Source organism: Felis catus, chromosome B2 (genome assembly GCF_018350175.1).
Source record: "Felis catus isolate Fca126 chromosome B2, F.catus_Fca126_mat1.0, whole genome shotgun sequence".
Taxonomy (NCBI): Eukaryota; Metazoa; Chordata; class Mammalia; order Carnivora; family Felidae; genus Felis; species Felis catus.
Window position 1 is genome coordinate 65,089,790 of NC_058372.1, and position 19,277 is coordinate 65,109,066.

The 19,277-nt window shown below is 32.6% G+C and overlaps 1 protein-coding gene across 49 annotated transcripts in view; it reads left to right on the forward strand.

Moving 5' to 3' along the window:
* Nucleotides 1-19,277, forward strand: part of RIMS1 (regulating synaptic membrane exocytosis 1) — a 490,562-nt gene that overhangs the window by 297,114 nt on the left and 174,171 nt on the right. For 47 of the 49 annotated variants that reach the window (XM_019830859.3, XM_023254106.2, XM_023254107.2 and 44 more), the window contains 3 exons: nt 14,670-14,737; nt 15,797-15,907; nt 17,514-17,613. In XM_019830859.3, coding sequence (XP_019686418.3) covers nt 14,670-14,737; nt 15,797-15,907; nt 17,514-17,613 — 279 coding nt within the window. Of the gene's footprint in view, nt 1-6,706; nt 6,795-14,669; nt 14,738-15,796; nt 15,908-17,513; nt 17,614-19,277 lie in introns of those variants that run through there. The other 2 variants (XM_023254114.2, XM_023254115.2) reach the window with 1 other exon arrangement.

Below are 19,277 nucleotides of genomic sequence, written 5' to 3' on the forward strand. Positions count from 1 at the left end.
TAACAAGGTGACTGGGAGGAGAGTCAAAAATAAATGAAATAAATATTTCTTCTTCTCAATTTTCTAAGGCCATGAAGATTAGAAAGTGGCATGTTCAATTATAAAAATATAGAAACCAGTGAAGAGTTACTAATTATCTATAGTAATATTAATAATCAAAAAGATTATTACTCTATTCAGCTTCATACCAATAAATGGGAGGCTAGCGAAATGGGTTTAGATTTTGGATAGCCAGCTTCACGTAGGCCATCTTTTGTCTTTAAGAAGGTAATTGTCATATAATGAGTTGGTCAATTCATTGCAGAAACACAACCAAAAAATTTAAATGCCTAGTTTCTGTAAACCTTCCTAGTTTCAAGGAAGGTTTTATGTGAGCTGTGGGTTTTAAAGACCAGGAGGATAAATTTCTTATTCTGACAAACTGTAAATATTGAACAAATTGCAAAGCTGACTTCAGTAATGCGGGGATATTGATTGTAACAGTTGTGGGCTCTAACAAACATATTTTCAATAGTATAATATCTGTCAGATATTTTAGACTTATTAATAGCTTTTGAACTTTTATGTGGTAACAAGAAACTGTTAGCCTTGCAATGTTTGTTTGTTTGTGTGTTTGTTTGTTTTACCATCTTTAAAGAATGCTTAGCCCTTGAAGCTTATTCTTAACTTCTAAGCAAGTCCAAATTGGAACGATTGTTTCATCCACTTTGAAGTTTCACTTTAATTCCGAGATTATGTTTTCTAATAGTTTATTTAGATTACACAAAGTTTTTTTCTATATTTTCTTTTTTAGTCAATGTCTTCAAAGTTGTTTAAGACACTCATCAGGAAAGAGATATTAGCACATCTGTATATAGTATTTCCTTTGTCTATTGATATGAAAGTCTTTTCAAATATATGATTCATTAACGTCCTGAAAGCTCATAAAAGTGCTTTCTGAGATGAATTTCTTTGCTCTCTGCATGTAATCATAAACTTCATTTTCTTTGAGTATGGTTTCTTGATTTCCTAAGTGTCTAGCTTAAATAGGGTTCTTAATGAAAGCATACTGCTGAGGCTGAGGACCTGCAAGAGAAGATAATTCTGGGAACTAAAGGTAAAGCACCAAGGCAATATAGAAGTGTCCCCAGTCTGAGTCACCCCTTCATCCAGACATTTTAACCATTTGTTGGTAATTTGGAGAGTGATCATGGGCCCATCAGGGAAATAAAGGAAGCAGTGGACTCTCACAGAAATATACTTACTGCACAGAAAATTTTATTTGTATTTTAAAGAGTATACGGATCCCCTAAACTAATTGTGGATCATATAAAAGGGTTCACATAACTCAGGTTATAAAGTTTGCCTTAAAGATCATAAAAACAAAATGCTTTCTACCACATCCTGTGGTAGAAAAAGTTTTGCCCTCATGAAGGTAAGCCATTTTGCTTCAGTGGTTAGTAAATAAACCCAAAACTCACTTCAAAATGTTCTTGCTTAAGAACACTTCGTTATCATTTGAAATTTTCATGTTATTCCACATTATACTGAAAAATCCACCCAATCCTGACTTTCCAAAAGGTATATAAATGATTAGATACACTGATATGAGTAAAGAGACTAGAAATGACAGACAATCCAGATACAACATAGAGTGCTTTCATATTCAGATGAATAGGGGACTGTACTTTATAGGGACGCACATTATTTCATCTGTACCTGAAGGGCTTAGCTAGGGTTGTTTCTGTTCAGAATAGCTTAACCGAGACTAGATTTTTTTCTGACATTAGGCTTCCTTGACAAATATGTTGTGATTCCCTGACTTCAGAGGCTAGTCTTGCTCTAGATCAAGCATTTAGTTATTGAGATCTCTATGTAAGGCTTCTTTTAGTCTATGAAATTTTATTGTAATCAGAGCTATTCATTGAAGACAAGAAGGTAATGGAAAAAATGAGCACAGAATAAGAGCCTCCAAAATATCTATTTAATCTGAGAGACTTTTAGAGTGTTGGTAAGAAACCTATGGTTTATAATGAAGAGAAGGATATCTGTCTGTGGAGTTTTAGCTTGAAGCTGTCCCTTTTGAGTTTGCTGTACAGAGTCTTGGACATACCATCTTTACTCTCCACATTTGCCTAGGCTGGTTTATAAAGCTAAATTGAAATGGGTACAGTTTTCATGCCTGTGAACTAAGTGCACATCTAGATGTTTGACCTAAAATATGATGCATGATAATTACACCGAACAAAGATTATAGTAGGCCCAAAGATCTGGAGTGTGTGTGTGCATGTGTGTAATTTTTTGTCATCAAAACTATTAGTGTATCACTTTGGAAAACAAATGGAACTATAAAAATTCTTAGTAATACATGAAATTATAAAGTCTAGCAAGATGTTGTCTTTTCATTGTTTTTATCCTTTTCAACAGTAAAAAACGCAAATAGCCAGGCTGGTGTAATATAGTTTCTCATTTGAAAAATGAATTTTTAGTCATTAGAATACAGTTGCAACAGATTTCGAAATCTATTGAAATATCTATAAACATCAATAAAATATATATCAAACATCAATAATAAGAATTTTATACCTAAAACTAAATGCTACTTACAGTCTTACCATATAGAAAGTGAGGTTGAGTTTAGGGGATGCCAGTTGACTGGCTCTTTCCTTTTTCAAATGGAGATGAGTGTTTAATTTGAGTTAAAGTATATATAAAATAAATATGCCTTTATATTGTGGGAAAGATTAGGATAAACTATAATTTGTTTTCTTAATATTGGAGATATTATAATCACACTAATAATTTGATATTTCTCATGGTTTTCATCCATTTCTTCGGTTCATTTTTGCTGTGATCAGTAAGACACCCTAAAATTTGGGTTGATATATATGGAAATCAGATGCAGTATAATGATCTTGAGTTGGTAAAATCATTGGAATTATTTGATCAATCTTAAATGTACTCATATTTATTAGGAGAAAATATTTAAAGATATTTACTACCTTTTTAAAAAATGTTAATTTTTGAGGTAGAGTGCAAGCAGGGAGAGGCAGAGAGAGGAAGAGAGAGAATCCCAAGCACAGAGCCCTATGCAGGCTCAAACTTATGAACTGTGAGATCATGACCTGAGCCAAACTCAAGAGCTGGACACTTAACCAACTGAGTCATCCAGGCACCCCAACAATATTTACTATCTTTGTGAATGATATCACTATGTCTTACTTAGGAAAGATTTGTTACAGATTTATAAAATTTGTATCAGAAAATACATGTGAAAAATCATTATTCTTAATTAACAGTGTTGAAGTAACAATTTGATCTTTTTCATAAAAGAGTTCAAAGAATAATGTAAATTTTCAGATTTAATGTCACTGAAAAGTTTAAATATCAGTGCAAATAGTGGTATTCAATTTCAGTTTTTTTCACCAAATAGTTATAAATTCACAGTTTAATTCAGTTACACTGTCATCCCCTAGACAAGTTTTGTTGGCTTTGCTCTTACTTAAAAAAGCATTAATTTTGATTAAGAATATTTAGAAGACATTTAAACCACTCTGTGTGTAGGAATTTTTACAAAGAACAATTAACTCTGTATTTCCCATTTTTTGTACTTCATTCACAAAATGTCAAGAAATAGAACATTCAAAGGGAGAAAATAAGAATTAATATTTATTATGTATTGAAACCTTACTTTAATACACCATAAAACTAAAGCAATATTTGATAAATAATACATGTCTGTTTTTGTTGCTTTTATGAGTAATGATTTAATTTTGGAATGGTGAAAACTCATTCTCAATAGCTGAGTTTTCCTATATGCAAAACGTTTGCCAACCAGCTTGTTGTTATTGATGTTATTTGTTTACATTATTTTAATTAAAATCTTTTTGATCAGTATTGTATATTAATCTATCATTTTTTGTTTTAAATAAACCAGGAAAACTGAAAAGGATATTTCATCCTGTTTTCTTTTAAGTTTATATGCCATAGGGGCGCCTGGGTGGCGCAGTCGGTTAAGCGTCCGACTTCAGCCAGGTCACGATCTTGCGGTCCGTGGGTTTGAGCCCCGCGTCAGGCTCTGGGCTGTTGGCTTGGAGCCTGGAGCCTGTTTCCGATTCTGTGTCTCCCTCTCTCTCTGCCCCACCCCCGTTCATGCTCTGTCTCTCTCTGTCCCAAAAATAAATAAACGTTGAAAAAAAAATTTAAAGTTTATATGCCATAAAGTAATTTTTTTTGGTCCGTTAACATAATGGATATTGTTATTAGGTTGCCCCTTAGTATAGCTATGTTCATCGTGCTACTCAGGTATCACAGCATTGAGAGCATGTATACCCTTCACCAATGTGTTTGATTTTTTTTTCTTGTCCCTTTTTTTGATTACCCTGCCCCTTTCCTTGTGAATTCTTACTACTGTCAGTGTGCTTTTCCTTGTGGACAATATGCATCTTCAGTGGTCCTGTGGAGTTGAATAACAGAAACTCTTAGGATTGTGACTGTAAAATTAGTGGGTTTTTGGAGGAATAAAGTCTAGGAACTCAGATTTGTGATGTTATTTACTTATTGATTTATTTGCTAGGTGAGAAGCCTTTTTTTTTTTTTTTTTCACTTTCCATTTTTTGCAAGATTTCCAAATCGGTAATTTGCTGAGATAATGTCCTATTTCCTGAATTCTGCTGTTCAAGCTGTGGATAAACTAACACCTGTACATCAGTTGTATTTTAGTTACATTGTTTCTCATTGAATCAAAGGTATTTTGAGATTAATGGGTGGAAAATTCTGTATTTAATGAAAGCAGTTATAATAAATATATTAAAATATGTTTTGTGCATATTCATTTAATTTTATTTCAATTCCTGCTTTAAAGTCTACCCTAATACCGAAAGTAACTTAAGGTACCTACCAAAATGTAAAAATAGAGCCACATGAAATAAGTTAAAAATGTGTAGAAAAGATTGGTGAGGAAAAATAAGGGTAGAAAATTCGGCTGTAGATTTAACCATAAACATTCTAACATACATGCTTCGAGAAAAGTGACATCAGTTACAAAACTTCAGCTTCCACTACATAAAAATAAACCAGTTAAGTGCACACTAATTTTTCCTGATAGTGACACCAGAGAGAAGTTTCTTTTGTGTAGTTTCACAGAAAAGATAATCATCATCAGAGCATGATCCTTGTGAGTGACATCATCACCATGATCTCTATAGTCATATGTTCAGGGACAATGTATGGAAGGAATTGTGGAGGCAGTGAGGGGAAAGGGACTGTATAGAAATGTAGTGTATTCCAGGTGCATGGTTGTGTGATGTTCTGGAGTAATTCAGAGTTAGATTGTAGAATATCTAAATTGATTTACTGCATATCCCTCACAAAGACCTCTGTAGATACTATTGCTTTAAGCTAAAAGATTTCAAAAACACCGGAGAAACATTGTATTCCTAAATATATTCCCTCTGAAGTGCACTTGGGAGTAGCTCAGTGCAGCTGGGTAATTGTGGAAATTGTGGATTGAAACAGCCAGGCGCATGGGACATGGGATTGCCTTGCATTCCTGAATAGAAGTCCACCCCGTTCTTCTCAGGAGAGCATCTGTGACCCAGCCAAGAAACTATGTTGGGCCCTTTAAGTCTTTTTAAAGTAACAACTTCTGTTATGAAAATGTTATCTAAAATGAAGCTATTTTGGAAACAAAATTTTAGACTCATTTATCCAACCCTTTAATATTTAGAAACTCTGGAAGAGAAGTCCTTTCTTGAGTCAGTAGGTTAATCTTTGACCAATTTTAACTTAGTTTGCTTTATAAAAATAAGTGTAGACGTGATCTAAATCCATTGTGAATATTGCTCCTTCCTTCTGTGCTTTTTTCTTGCCTGATTTATCTTCCATCATACGGAATTGGAGTATGGTTGGAAGCTTTATATAGCTTGACCACTTTTGCACTGTGGCAGAGATTTAGACAGTGACCTTGCGCTGCTTTCCTGTGGCTATAATTTGAAGGTTTATGAATATGGATACTTAACATTTTTCTCTAGAATACTGTTGAGGCATAAAATGTTCTCCAAATTTCTATGTCTAATGATTTCCCACTGCCAACAAAGGAATATCCAACTTAAAAAGAAAAGTCTTTTAATATATCTATAAATTGTTTGAGTAGCCAACATAAAAACAAGCAAATAAAAAAAAAAGAAAGAAAGGGAAGAACCCTAATTTTTACAGTAACTTTCTTTGATAGCGCTCTGGGTTTAAAACATGTTTGTATTACCAAAAATGTTTGCTAAGAGTATATTTATTTTCTACTATTTTATAGCTTATTACATATTTTTAAATGATAAGCAATATCAGTCCCCCATAAGTGCTTCCATTTTGTTCTGTATACCCTTAGAATTCACCTTTATCATCATTTGGCTATTATTATTGTTATTTATATCACTAAAATCATGATAATGTGTCTCCATATTTTTTTATTTCCATGTCTTTGGGATGTAGGGGCAGATAGAAGTTGACATTCCAGAATTATTATTGCAAACTAATATTGTTTTATTAGTGTTGCCTGGGTGTGAGGTCTGGATAAAAACTAACATTTTCCTTTATCAAATATATTTACATCTAGAGTGCTTTCTTGTAATGTCTCTGCTGTGAACTTGCCCAGCACTACAATTTCTTAAACCTGTGGTTAACATCCAGTCCCCAAACAATGAAAACATATAAACCCCGATTTTTTCCACAGGGTTTCCTGGCTGGTTATTCCGAGGCTTTGCACGTGACAACCTGTTCTCCCACGTGAATGGAATACTCAGTGTCAATGTGGAAGCCTGGTCAGTTGGAAAGTTGCAGTAAAATATTTCCCTCTTGTGTGCAGCACTTCCAAAATTATTATTTATGAAGAATCATTGTGTTGGAAGAAAGAAAATAGTTTCCCTAAGATTGTTAATTTTGTGCTTTGCTATCCAGGGTACTTTACTATTATATACTTAGGTTCTACGAAAGATATTTCTCAGTCGTTAGGCTTCAAACCATATTTACACATGAAATTTATTCCTCTCTAAACTATTATATGTAGGCATCTTTTTGCCTTAACCTCAATCAATGACCTTAGACTTTTCTTTAGATACATTGTTACTGTCATTTAATACAGATAATAAATACAGTCTATCTGCATTTCCTGAAGACCATAAACATTATTCTAAGGCACAAAGGTGTGTGTGTGTGTGTGTGTGAGTATGTGTGTGTGGTTTTATCTTGTTGTTCAAAACTCTCAGGAATTTTAATTTATTGACTTCTGAGTCCTGCAACATCAGGTCAGTGCAGAGATAAAGAATAAGGATGTCATTGAACATCATGGTGTTTTGGAAGTGTTTCCGAACCCTGAAGCTTCATGTAGTCTCAAAAATCTAAGTGTATATACTTTCAAAACTAGGAAAAATTAAGCTCATGACCAATGTTAACTATCTCAAATAGCTTTTTATTTCTCAATATCCTTTAGCCTACTTAAAGTAATACAAAATTTTCTGTGCTTTTCCAAAACCCCATCATCCAGGGTGACCCTAATGCATATTTAAACTTACAGTTATTTTCTAGATGATTTGGCTAGGAAGAATATAAACTGAAAAAAGAATCTTAGGAAGTTAGGATGCTTGTACTAAATAATTTTTAAAGTATAAAGTAAGCTGGTTTTAAGAAGACATTTTCAAGGGTATCTTGAGTCATCAAGAAAAATGTAAAAAGGGATATAATAGCCTACTTGTTTCATGATACAGAACAATTCAGTCACAAATATTTTGCTGATACATGTATATTTTATTCTCCCACATAAAAATATGATCAAAGAAGAAATGATGAAATATTTATTTTTACATTAAGGATACATTGTACATTCTGATCATATTAATTACTTCACAGTCCAAATATTTTTAGAGATTAATCTGTATACTTAGCATATAGATCACCTGACTGTACTATAAAAACAACCATTTTCTTAATACCTTAGGCTTCCCTTGGCTTTATGGAAATTAAACAGGAAGTTTTATGTTACTTTTTCTGTATATGATGGCTCTTTTCCTCATCCTTTAGCAATTGGGATTAAAGAAATATTCACACATTTTGAACACTTGAGCATCCATTTGCACCAGGCCGATTAATCATTTCTGTAAACAAAATGACTTTAACGTTTTTCTAAGCCTATTTCAAAGTACATTTTGCAAATATTACTGATTTTATATATATATTTTAGTTATGATAGCTAATTAATTATAAATGTGATCTCTAACACCATGATTTCATATTCCTAATTTCAGTTGTATAGTTACATAATAAAATCATTTCTAAAGTCCTTTGTAATTAGCAGAGTTAACATATCTCATTTAATCCCCATGAAACTTTTGCAAGAAAGTGGCATTGTCTCCATTTTATAGAGAAGGGCAAGGTCTATAGACATGAAGGGATATTATCAGGAATGTGGCAGAGTAAGGAATAGAGTCATCGGTCTGTAACATCGAGTACATGCTCTTTTTGCACAATAGCTGGTTTTTATGTTTTATAAGAAACAACGTAAATTATTAGTTTCAGCTAAGATATAATGCTGTTAATAGAGGAATGAAAATAGAGTGAGGTTCTCTGTTTTCTTTTCTTTTTCTTTTTTTTTTTTTTAACGTTTATTTATTTTTGAGACCGAGAGAGACAGAGCATGAACGGGGGAGGGGCAGAGAGAGAGGGAGACACAGAATCGGAAGCAGGCTCCAGGCTCTGAGCCATCAGCCCAAAGCCGGACGCGGGGCTCGGACTCACGGACCGCGAGATCGTGACCTGAGCTGAAGTCGGACACTTAACCGACTGAGCCACCCAGGCGCCCCTCTGATTAAGTTTTCAATAAGTAAACCATGGGGGCAGTTTCTTAATTTTTACATTGCATTAGAATTGACAGAAGGGCTTATCAGTATTATTGTTGGAAATACTTTTTAGTGTCTATTTTTACACTCTAATAAACAACTTGCATTTCTGTGGTGCTTTATAGATTGTAAAGCAATTTCATGTGCTTCACCTCAGGCTACCCTTGAAAGAACAATGGAATGCTATAGGAGTTACCTCTGAAGTTGAGGGATTATCTGAATGACTGAGCTCAGAGCTCAACCAGAGTGTTCATTCTGAGTTCCACATTATTGCTTTGTAGAATTGTGTGGCAATACGGTTGATGTTCCATTAGTTCTCAAATTCACAAAAAAATACGCATAATAACCAGAGAAGTATCAGCTCCACCAAATATGTTAGTGAAACTCTAGATCAGGTACTAAGCCTATATTCCCGTGCCCTAAAAGTATTAAACAAAGATGGCACCATGGACCCTTACACAAATATCTTACCTTTCACTGGATGTAGTTCAATTCTGGAGGCTCTGTTGAGTATAAATGTTTCTGAATACAAGCATCTTTGGCACCTCATTAACTTAACAAATAATAACAAATTAACAAAGAAAACTTGCATTTCCTTGAACCATAAAATTTATACACCCAAGAGAGAATGGTATTGTTGGTTCTGATAGAAGCAGAGCTCATTGTTAACAAAGGGGAATTTTGAAAGTGAAATTTCTAACAAGCATTTAGAGAACAGCCACTCTAGTGAATCTGTACAGACTGGAATAATGTAAGTCTTCTAGCAAATGGCACCTTGTGTGTGTGTGTGTGTCCTGGACCAAAACCAGAAATTGGAATTTATGTTACTTAGAATTTTTGAAGAGGTTCTTGTGAAGACCAGTGGTTTGGGAATGCCTCTGGCCCTGCCTCAAGCTTTATTGCTCAAGGGACACAAATCTCTGTTCCTTAATTGTACAGTATTTGCTGTCAGATTGTGTAGTGTATATTAGTGTATATTTTGAATAAAATCACCAAAAAGTATTTGAGGAACAATGTTTTTACTATCCTAGGAACTTAGACTGTCAGTAATTCTGTAGTGAATGATAATTTACTGATTTTGCTTACACATGGTATTTATATTTATTTTTAGACTTTAATATTTCACTGATTATATGATTAATGATTGAATTTAGCAAGTATGTCTTCCCATTTTATTTTAATGCCTGGATTCTAAGACCTATTAAATAATATTTGTTTCTTATCCATGACTGCTAATTTAACTTAAGTGAAATTAGGCTTTGTAGGATTTTGCTGTATAGCAAATTATTGCTTATTTATTTCAAAGTTCATTCCACTATTATTTTTAATTTAGAAGTGGGAGCAGACACACTTGCCTTTTGTAGGCATGGGACTATCTGAAATAGGTTTCTAAAATAAGAAGAAATTATTTCAAAATGGTATTTTCATTATATTAATCAGAAGTTAAGATTTTTATCTCAGTTCTTAGGCTTTGGATTTTAATTCCTATCTATGAAAAGAATGCCCTTGTAAAATATTTAAGTGATTTCAAATGTATAACATTTTTATCACATTATAACCAAAGCAATATTTATTAACTCATGTGTGTTGACCATGGTACTCAGTATGAAAAATACCCTACTTTGTCTTAAATTAAAAACTCATTCTTAGAACTTGAGTGGTTTTTGTGTGTGCACTGCATACATTCAACAAATATATTTTTTGCCCAGTATTTTAATTTGTCTATGTGCTATGCTGTAATAAAATATATTAGGATTTATTTAATTTTTCTTAGTCCCAACACACATCCTACTATAGAGAATAAACAAAAATAAAAGAGGAGAATATTTTAAGAGGTATAGGAAATCTCTGGGAAGGATGATTCTACCGATTTTTGGTCTGTGAATTTTATAATTTCTTTGGATAACAACAATCTGTACTATATAGGAATGAGATGACAGGTAACATAGTTAAGGATATGTATTTGGAATTGTGCAGTTACTGTGAGTCAATCTTTCAATCAGTTTGAGTGCCATCTTTTAACACCATCATTATAATGAGGTTAAAAGTATGCTGTATGTTTCTTATGGAAATAGAAAAGAATTCCAAATTTTCTAATACATAACAGCTTTGATGTATATAACCTTTCTTTTGCTACCTACACATTAGATACACATTCCACCTGGTCGAGTGTAATTATCATGTGAATTGTTAGATATTTATTTTGTAAATCAGAGTTAATGGTTTTCCTTTTACAATGTTAATATACTCATACACAGTTATGCATCTGTATGATGTAGAAAGCATTTTTGTTCAAATGACTTTGATTCGTCTTATTGGAATCCACTGTGCTTTGACATTAAATATCACAAGATACAAAATTTTAAATCATAGAGGTGCATATTTATACATTGTTATATCCTCTAATGGTAATAACCTGTGTTAGGAAAAGCTGGTTCTCTTTACAGAAGGTTCAGGAATCATTTAGCTGACTTTCATTTGTGCAATGAAAGTTGTGTGCTTACTTATTAATTACTTTTTCACAAGAGATGGGATAAAATTTTGTTTTTAAAGTTTTAACAAAAAATAATACTCAAAATTATAACACATTATTGAATTTTAGCTGTTTATGAACTTGAGCCATTTCAGTAGACTGATATATTCCCTGGATCTAAATTGATGATAATAGTGCATTTATTCTTTTATAGTTTTATTGACTATTGGAACCAAAATGATTTTGTATCAGGTCTTTAAGCAAATACCATGAGTTTATCATTTTGTAGCTATGCTACTTGGAAATCAATCTCTTTAATCACCTATTAGAAAGATAATCAAGGAAAATGTTTTATATTAATAAAATACTAGATTCTAAATATTTTAGGAGGAGGTTTTGGTGAGTGTTGCTTAGTCCATTAATAATAGAGAAATATGACTTATAAATACAAATTACAGTACTTAAAAATTCAATAATATCTTTAAAATTTAGTAATTACATGGAAAGAACAAATAAGTTTAAAACTACATATTTAGATTTTAGAATTTATTTCTCATAAGTCTTTAAGCAAAAATATTATATTTTAATGGGTGATAATGACATTTGTGATAAGAAAACTGTTAGAAACTATTCAGGATGTGAAAAAGTGTAATTATACATTAAAATATATACAAATATTGTATGCTAAAATATTGAATGTCTTTTAGATTTTCATTTAATAGAAATTTTTAGTAGACATCAACACTATATATGACCAAAATTATCCTATTTTAAACAAATTAAATTAGACTCTCCATTTAAGATCATAATTATACAAAGCTTATAGATGATAGGATACCATTGCTTGAAAGCAGCGTTTTTATACTAAAGTGTGCTTGGTATCATCACCAAACGTACCAGAAACATCAGCTTTGGTTCTTTGCATATAAAGACTAATTTCTGCACAGGAAATATTAATCAGATATGTAGATCTAGATTTACTTATGACAAGGTGAGTGAAGTACAGGGTTGAAACACCGTATGAGGAATTGAAGCATGAGCCAGAGAAAGATCCCAAGGAGTGTAGTTTTTAAGATCTAAGTAATTGAAGGATATAAAAAAACTTTGTTCCCTTGAAGTTTTAAAATGGGTTGGATTTTGCCATTGTTTTAACCTCAACGACTTTCAAAGCAGTCCAACTTTCAACTTAATGACTAATTTTCTTCTTTAAACCCCGTAAATATTGTGTTCTGTTAATTTGTCACAGTATTTCAAATTGAGTCAGCATTTAAGGAGTCATCAGTCTTTCTTACTCCTAAGTATATGAAATTTTAGGGAAAAAGTTTTATGAGTTACAATAATCTTTTGAATGATATTTTTAGTTACTACTTAATAATAATTGCAATTTTATTATTATTATACATAGTTTTTCTTTCAAGGGAACAGTGTCATAATACTAAAGACAAAAGCAACTTTAAGAATAAGTAAGTAGGCAGGGATGGGCAAAATGTGTGAAGGGGAGTAAGAGATTCAGGCTTCCAGTTATGGAATGAGTCAGTCATGGGAATAAGTACAGGGAGTATAGTCAGTGGTATTATAATAGCATTGTATGGTGACAGATGGCAGCGACACTTGTGGTGAGCACAACATAAGGTATAGAGATGTTGAATCCCTATGTTGTACACCTAAAACTAATGTAACATTGTGTGTCACTTATATTCGAAGAAAAAAATTAATAAAAAAACTTTTGAAGTTTAAAAACAGTACAAATAAAAGAGGGATAAAAACCTTGTTTACAATTTCCTTGTATTTAATTAACTGAGGTGGTTCAGAAGAAGATAATCATTGACACCAAGCCATGTACACATGTTAAAGTATGTGATTTTGAAAGGGATTTGGACTCTGTGTGTAGTGAATTTTAACAATATAGTTTCTGTTAATGCAGTTTCTAATATTCAACCCTTCACAAAATATACTGTTATGTATATGACACATTTGAAGAACATTTTAGTATTTGTTGTATATATAACAAACTCCTTCAGCCTTTCTAAGCTATTATTTATTAATTTTATTATTTTTTAATGTTTTATTTATTTTTGAGTGAGAGAGAGAGAGAGACAGTGCCCGAACTGGGGAGGGGCAGAGAGAGAGAGAGGGAGAAACAGAATCTGAAGCAGAACCTGACACTGGGCCAGAACCTACGAAATGCGAGATCATGACCCGAGCTGAAGTCGGACACTCAACCAACTGAGCCACCCAGGCACCCCTCTAAGATACTATTTTAAAAGGAAAGGGAAGCAACTACTAAGAAACTTAGGTGTATAGGTTTTTTTATGCCTGCAGATTTTAAACATTTTTACATTTTCTATCACATTTCTTTTATAGTGACTGTATCTGCCATGCCTGTCATCTACATACAGTTCTTTGCTTGTGATCTTCACAGATACCAGAAAAACATATTTTCCCAACACTCAGCTAGATATGTCACTATTAGTTAGTGTGCTTTACTCACTTTCTTAATTTTTTTCTCTTTAAAGATACATCAGGAGAAAAATTTCATTGATTTAATCTAATATTTAAAATGTAAGAGATAATTTATTCTCACATTCACCCATTCCTTTTTTTCCTGTGCAAATACTGAGAGCACTGCTGCTTTCTGTTATTTTTTTCCTTTTTTTCTCAGGTGTTTTAATATTATATTTTTAAGCCAAAAAAATCAAAATTAAAGGCTCATAAATTCATGCTTACAAAATTAGGATTTGTGAAGTTTTTTAAAGTCTTTCTGATGGCTTTAGTACAATTGGATTTTCTGTTGGTTGTGTTGTACTCTTGCTAAAAGTTATTCTTGAAAATTTATTCAGCGCTGTGTGCTAAAATGTGTGTCCTAGTGTCAGCTAATGAGGGAAGACGATAGACACCAGAGACTAATTTTGAAATAACATGATATAGTTCAGAAGAGTAGAAAGAGAGACACTAAGTTTTAATACTTATTTCAGTTCATTGAATAAAACTTTTTCAGCATCACTAGATGGCAGGCTGTGCCTTGGCATGGATAGTCTTTCGAGGGAAGGTGGAGTGAGTTAACCCAATTCTTTCAGTGCTTTTTATGTGTGTTTCTAGGCTGATTTATGAGAATAAAGGTAGTCTATAGTATGAAGTGCATTTGTAACATTCATTCCAATGATTCAGGTCACAGCCTTTGCAATACAGGGGTGTATCATTCTGGTATGTACACACTCAAGATTATGATGTTCATAACCCTTTACTTTATAGACTGAAGAAGTCATACTTAAAATGATGCATTCTCCACTTTAAAGCGTTGCACTTTTCATCCCCCCTCCCCCATGGTGCAGGTGACTTGGATTATTACTGGTTGGATCCTGCCACGTGGCATAGCCGGGAAACATCACCTATTAGTTCGGTAAGCTTTCTGGGAAATGAAAGTTGGAGCTTAGGGATGATGTGTACTGTTCATTGTCCTATCTATATTTGACATGTGATGGATAGCAGTCTTACTCTGTTTCGTTATACATTTTTTAAAACATTTTATTTATTTATCTTGAGAGAGAGAGAGAGAGAGAGAGAGAGAGAGAGAACATGCATGAGCGAGCAAGGGAGAGGCAGAGAAGGAAAGAGAGAATCCCAAACAAACTCCTTGCTGTCAGCAAAGAGCCCGACCCAGGGCTCAGTCCCACAAACCATGAGATCATGACCTGAGCCACAATCAAGAATCAGATGCTTAACTGATTGAGCCACCCAGGCGCCCTCCATTATACATTTTAAGAAAGAAAATATTCATTTCATTTAAAGTAGTACAGTCTAGAAGGGAAAAAAAATCACTGAATAATTATAACAAATTTTTTTTTAAGTTTATTTTTGAGAGAGAGAATGCATGGGTGAGCATGCACAAGCAGGGAAAAGGCCAAGAGAGAATCTCAAGCAGCCCTCCCACCCCCACTCTGTCAACACAGAGCTGAAAGTGGGGCTCAGTCTCAGGGTTCATGAGATCATGACCAAAATCAAGAGTGAGTCCCTTAAGCGACTGAGCCATCAATGTGCCTCCATAACAAATTTTAAATTAAGTAAGAAGCAATTATTAAATGATGACTGTATATAAATGAGATATTATTTGGTTAATGATATCAACATTAACAACTCAAAATATAGAATAAGTTTTCTTTCTATAAGCAGATATGTTTTAAGTTTAATTCATTTTAATCATTTCAGAACAATTTTTTAGAGATTTACCTAGTTGCTAACCACTCTTAGATCTGTTTAGTTCAAGAGTCTACTGCAAATAAAATGTAGCTGCATTTACAAATGCAAATTGTTGTAAGTTGAAGGTAGAACCCACCAAAATAAAGAATTTCCTCTAGAGTACCTTTAACTGAGGAAATCACATCTTGGTACAACCAATAATTATGTGTCTACAGGAAAGAAAACCACTTAGCTTTTTTAAACTTTATCCATGTTTTGATAGCATCCTGTAACGTGGCAACCATCTAAAGAGGGGGACCGATTAATTGGACGTGTTATTCTGAACAAGAGAACAACCATGCCCAAAGAATCAGGTGCATTACTGGGTCTGAAAGTAAGTATGCTGGTTTAAAATGTTTCTTAAGGGTGGATTACAGTACAGCCTGACTTCAACAAAATTTCTGACAACGATTTTTAAATATCTTCCTCTCTTCTCCAAAATACAGTTCACCTAGTGAACGTATCTTCTTCATATATTGATGTCTTATGACAGATACAGTATTTTTATCTGGATTAATATTTCAAAATCATTTTATAATATGGCTTACAAATGTGTTAGGAAACTGCCATGAAGTATAGGAAAATAAAGAATTTTTATCTCAGTATGAAGTTCAAGGATGATTTTTACATTAAGAAGGTTTTAATGGATGGTAGTAAAGTTAGATTATGTGGACTGCATAATTTTATTTTATCTTGACAAACAACATAAAACATCATTAAAGAAATTGTTTCCTAAGTACAATAGACTTTATTGTAATATCAAAAGAGTAAAATGTGTCTTTTAAAAATATTAACTGACATCCAACTGATATAAAGAAAAACTAACAAATTGCAAAAGATTATATTTTATTATAGGAAAAATATATATGCACATTTTGTCTTATTTGTGTGTGTATGTGTGTATGTGCTAAATCACATAGTTTTATTTGCTTTCAGAAACTTAGAGAAACAATCAAAGATGGGCTTTAAAATTATTTGCTAAGATATTATATTATAGTCGTGTGATAATTTGACCTCTTCAAAACCATTGACTATTAATCCAACTAAAACTTTTCTTCAGTTAATGCACTTAATAGTATCACCTTATTCATTATTAACATTTATTTCTCTTGCTATGAAATAATTCTGATCGCCTCCACTAATGGGCATATCCCAAAGTATGGTGGATCAGCCTCAGCCTTTGAGAACATGTGTTGCACCTTTATTTATACACACTTGGTGACTGCATTGGGAGAAATTAAACTTAGAAACTTTCTGATGTATTTAGTTTTAGTTACAGTGGAAAAGCCAGGTGAAAGTGTTAAATATTCAGTAATATAACCCAGACTTTAGGAGTTAGTTTAGAATATGTATTTCAGGTGAAGTCATTCAGACGGTCAGTAGCAGAGATAAACTTAGGCTATTACTCATTGTGCCATGGTAAATTGCTTCCCAGAAGTGGCCTATTCTTGGTTTGAATCCATAGTCTTTATGTCTTAGACCTATATCCTACTTAAAGGTATACAGAAGGGATAAAGATCTGATGTGACAATGGGGCATGATGTGCATATAGAACTTTAATTCTAATAGGAGGCATGAACTTGGAGGATAAAGAAAAATGAACCCTAATGTAAACTGTGTCACACACTTCTGTAAGTAGGAAAGACCTCGCACTTGTCTTCTAAGGATAAACACTACTTTTGGTGCCGTTGTGTTGTTAGGTCAGTATAAGTAATCAGGACATGAACTTTCTTGGGACACATGATCATCTAAAATATAATGAGATGTTTTCTTTTTAAAAGTATACTGCCACTCCTTTAATCAAAAATATGTTTCACTTTATTAATGTGCCTACACTCAATCCTAAATACATTGTAAAAGACTGTATGATTAATTCCTAAAAGTAATAAACTTATATTTTAATATGAATCTTGGGAACTTATAAATTTATTATTATTCAGGTTGTTGGAGGAAAAATGACTGACTTAGGACGCCTTGGTGCCTTCATCACCAAAGTAAAGAAGGGTAGCCTTGCAGATGTAGTTGGACACTTACGAGCAGGTAAAGTTTCTTTTTAACATTTAAACAATGTGTACTTTTTGCATGAGTTGGTGGTTTTCAATGTGGGGTAAGTTACAAATAAGTCAATTAAATAAATAACTAATTTTAGTGCATGGGTGAAGATTTTTTCCCCTGGCGTGGGTATTTACTGCAATTATAGGTAACTATGCATCAATGGCAGTTTGGAGAAAGATTAGGAATCTTTTATTATTCATGTAAAAGTAAATAGATGCAAAATGCTGCAGCATCACAAATTTTTGTAGATGACTTTATAATTTTGCTACAAAAACCAAAACAATTTAGCCTTGTAGAAAAAATAATATCACTAATTAATTTTTTATATTTTAAACTATTATAATTACTAAAGTTTTCCATAGTGGTCCCAAAACACTTAACCAGTAGCAGTGTTTTTAGTAAAATACAACCATAATCACATTTCTTACACAGATTACATAATAAAATATTTGTTAATTTTATTGTGACATGTGTTATACTCATGCAGATGTGCTACTTCTTGGTATTTGGAAACTTACATTATGTTACTCTGTAACCTTAACGTAATATGATAAAATCATTTAATATATTCACATGTACCATATTCAGTAGCAACACACTTTAAAATCTGGTTTTTTTTATTTACTCTTCATTTTAGTTAAAATCATATTAACGTATTTTTCCCAGTTTACTTCATGGTTTTGTAGAAATCTTTCGGTTGGAGTGTCTGCCTATGCATTTGAAAGACAATTACAAAGAAAACAGAGAAAGCTGAACTACAGAATTGAGGATTAATAACCCGTAGCACATAGAAAGAGAACATTTCTAGGCTGTTTTCAGTTTTTATACCTTAACATTGTAATTACTGAGACCTTGAGAAAAGTGTTCTATAACCGTTAAAGATATTTTTGTTGTAGTTGATTACCAGGATATCAGTTCAAAATCATTTAGGTTTTTTCTTTAATAGAGACTTCCTATGCAGGTGTTGTATAGGGAGAAAATCCAAATCAGAGGTTTTTCTTCATCTGCAATATATACAGCTTTGAAGATGTGTAGAGGTACAGTACGCTGTTTTTTTTTTTTTTTTTTTTTATCAAGGGCTAGTTATGATTTAATAAGAAAATAACTCAATCAGGTGTGACTATGTCAATAAACTGAGCCTTTGCTTATTTAAAGACTGAGAAACATGCCTTAGAAAGTTTATGAATCTCTTTTTTAGAAAGTATAAGAATCCCTTGAGTTAATGTAATGCTCTAATGTAACTACAGAAATCTGAATTTGCAGATCAGATTATAAACATAATGGCTTTTGATTTTGTCTTTGTATTTTAATAGAGGATTACTTAATAAAGTCAGTGAAGGGGTCTTTCTATATAAAATATCCCTTAGTGATTAATTTCATTTTTTAACACCCTTATGTGCCTAGAGCCTGAGAAACTTAAATGTAAAATGTTAAAAGCTCAGCTTAGATAGCTGTAAAACACAGAAGTGGAGTTTTCACTAAAAGCAATTGATGCATTTGAAAGAAGTATTTTAATAAATTAGATCATATATTCTGTTTGATTTACATTATAATTTAGGAACAGTCTTCCTTCTATTTGCATATAACCATCACTGGCTGTACAGTGCTGTGCTTTTTTATTAATGTGACCTTTGTTCAGCATTTGCAAT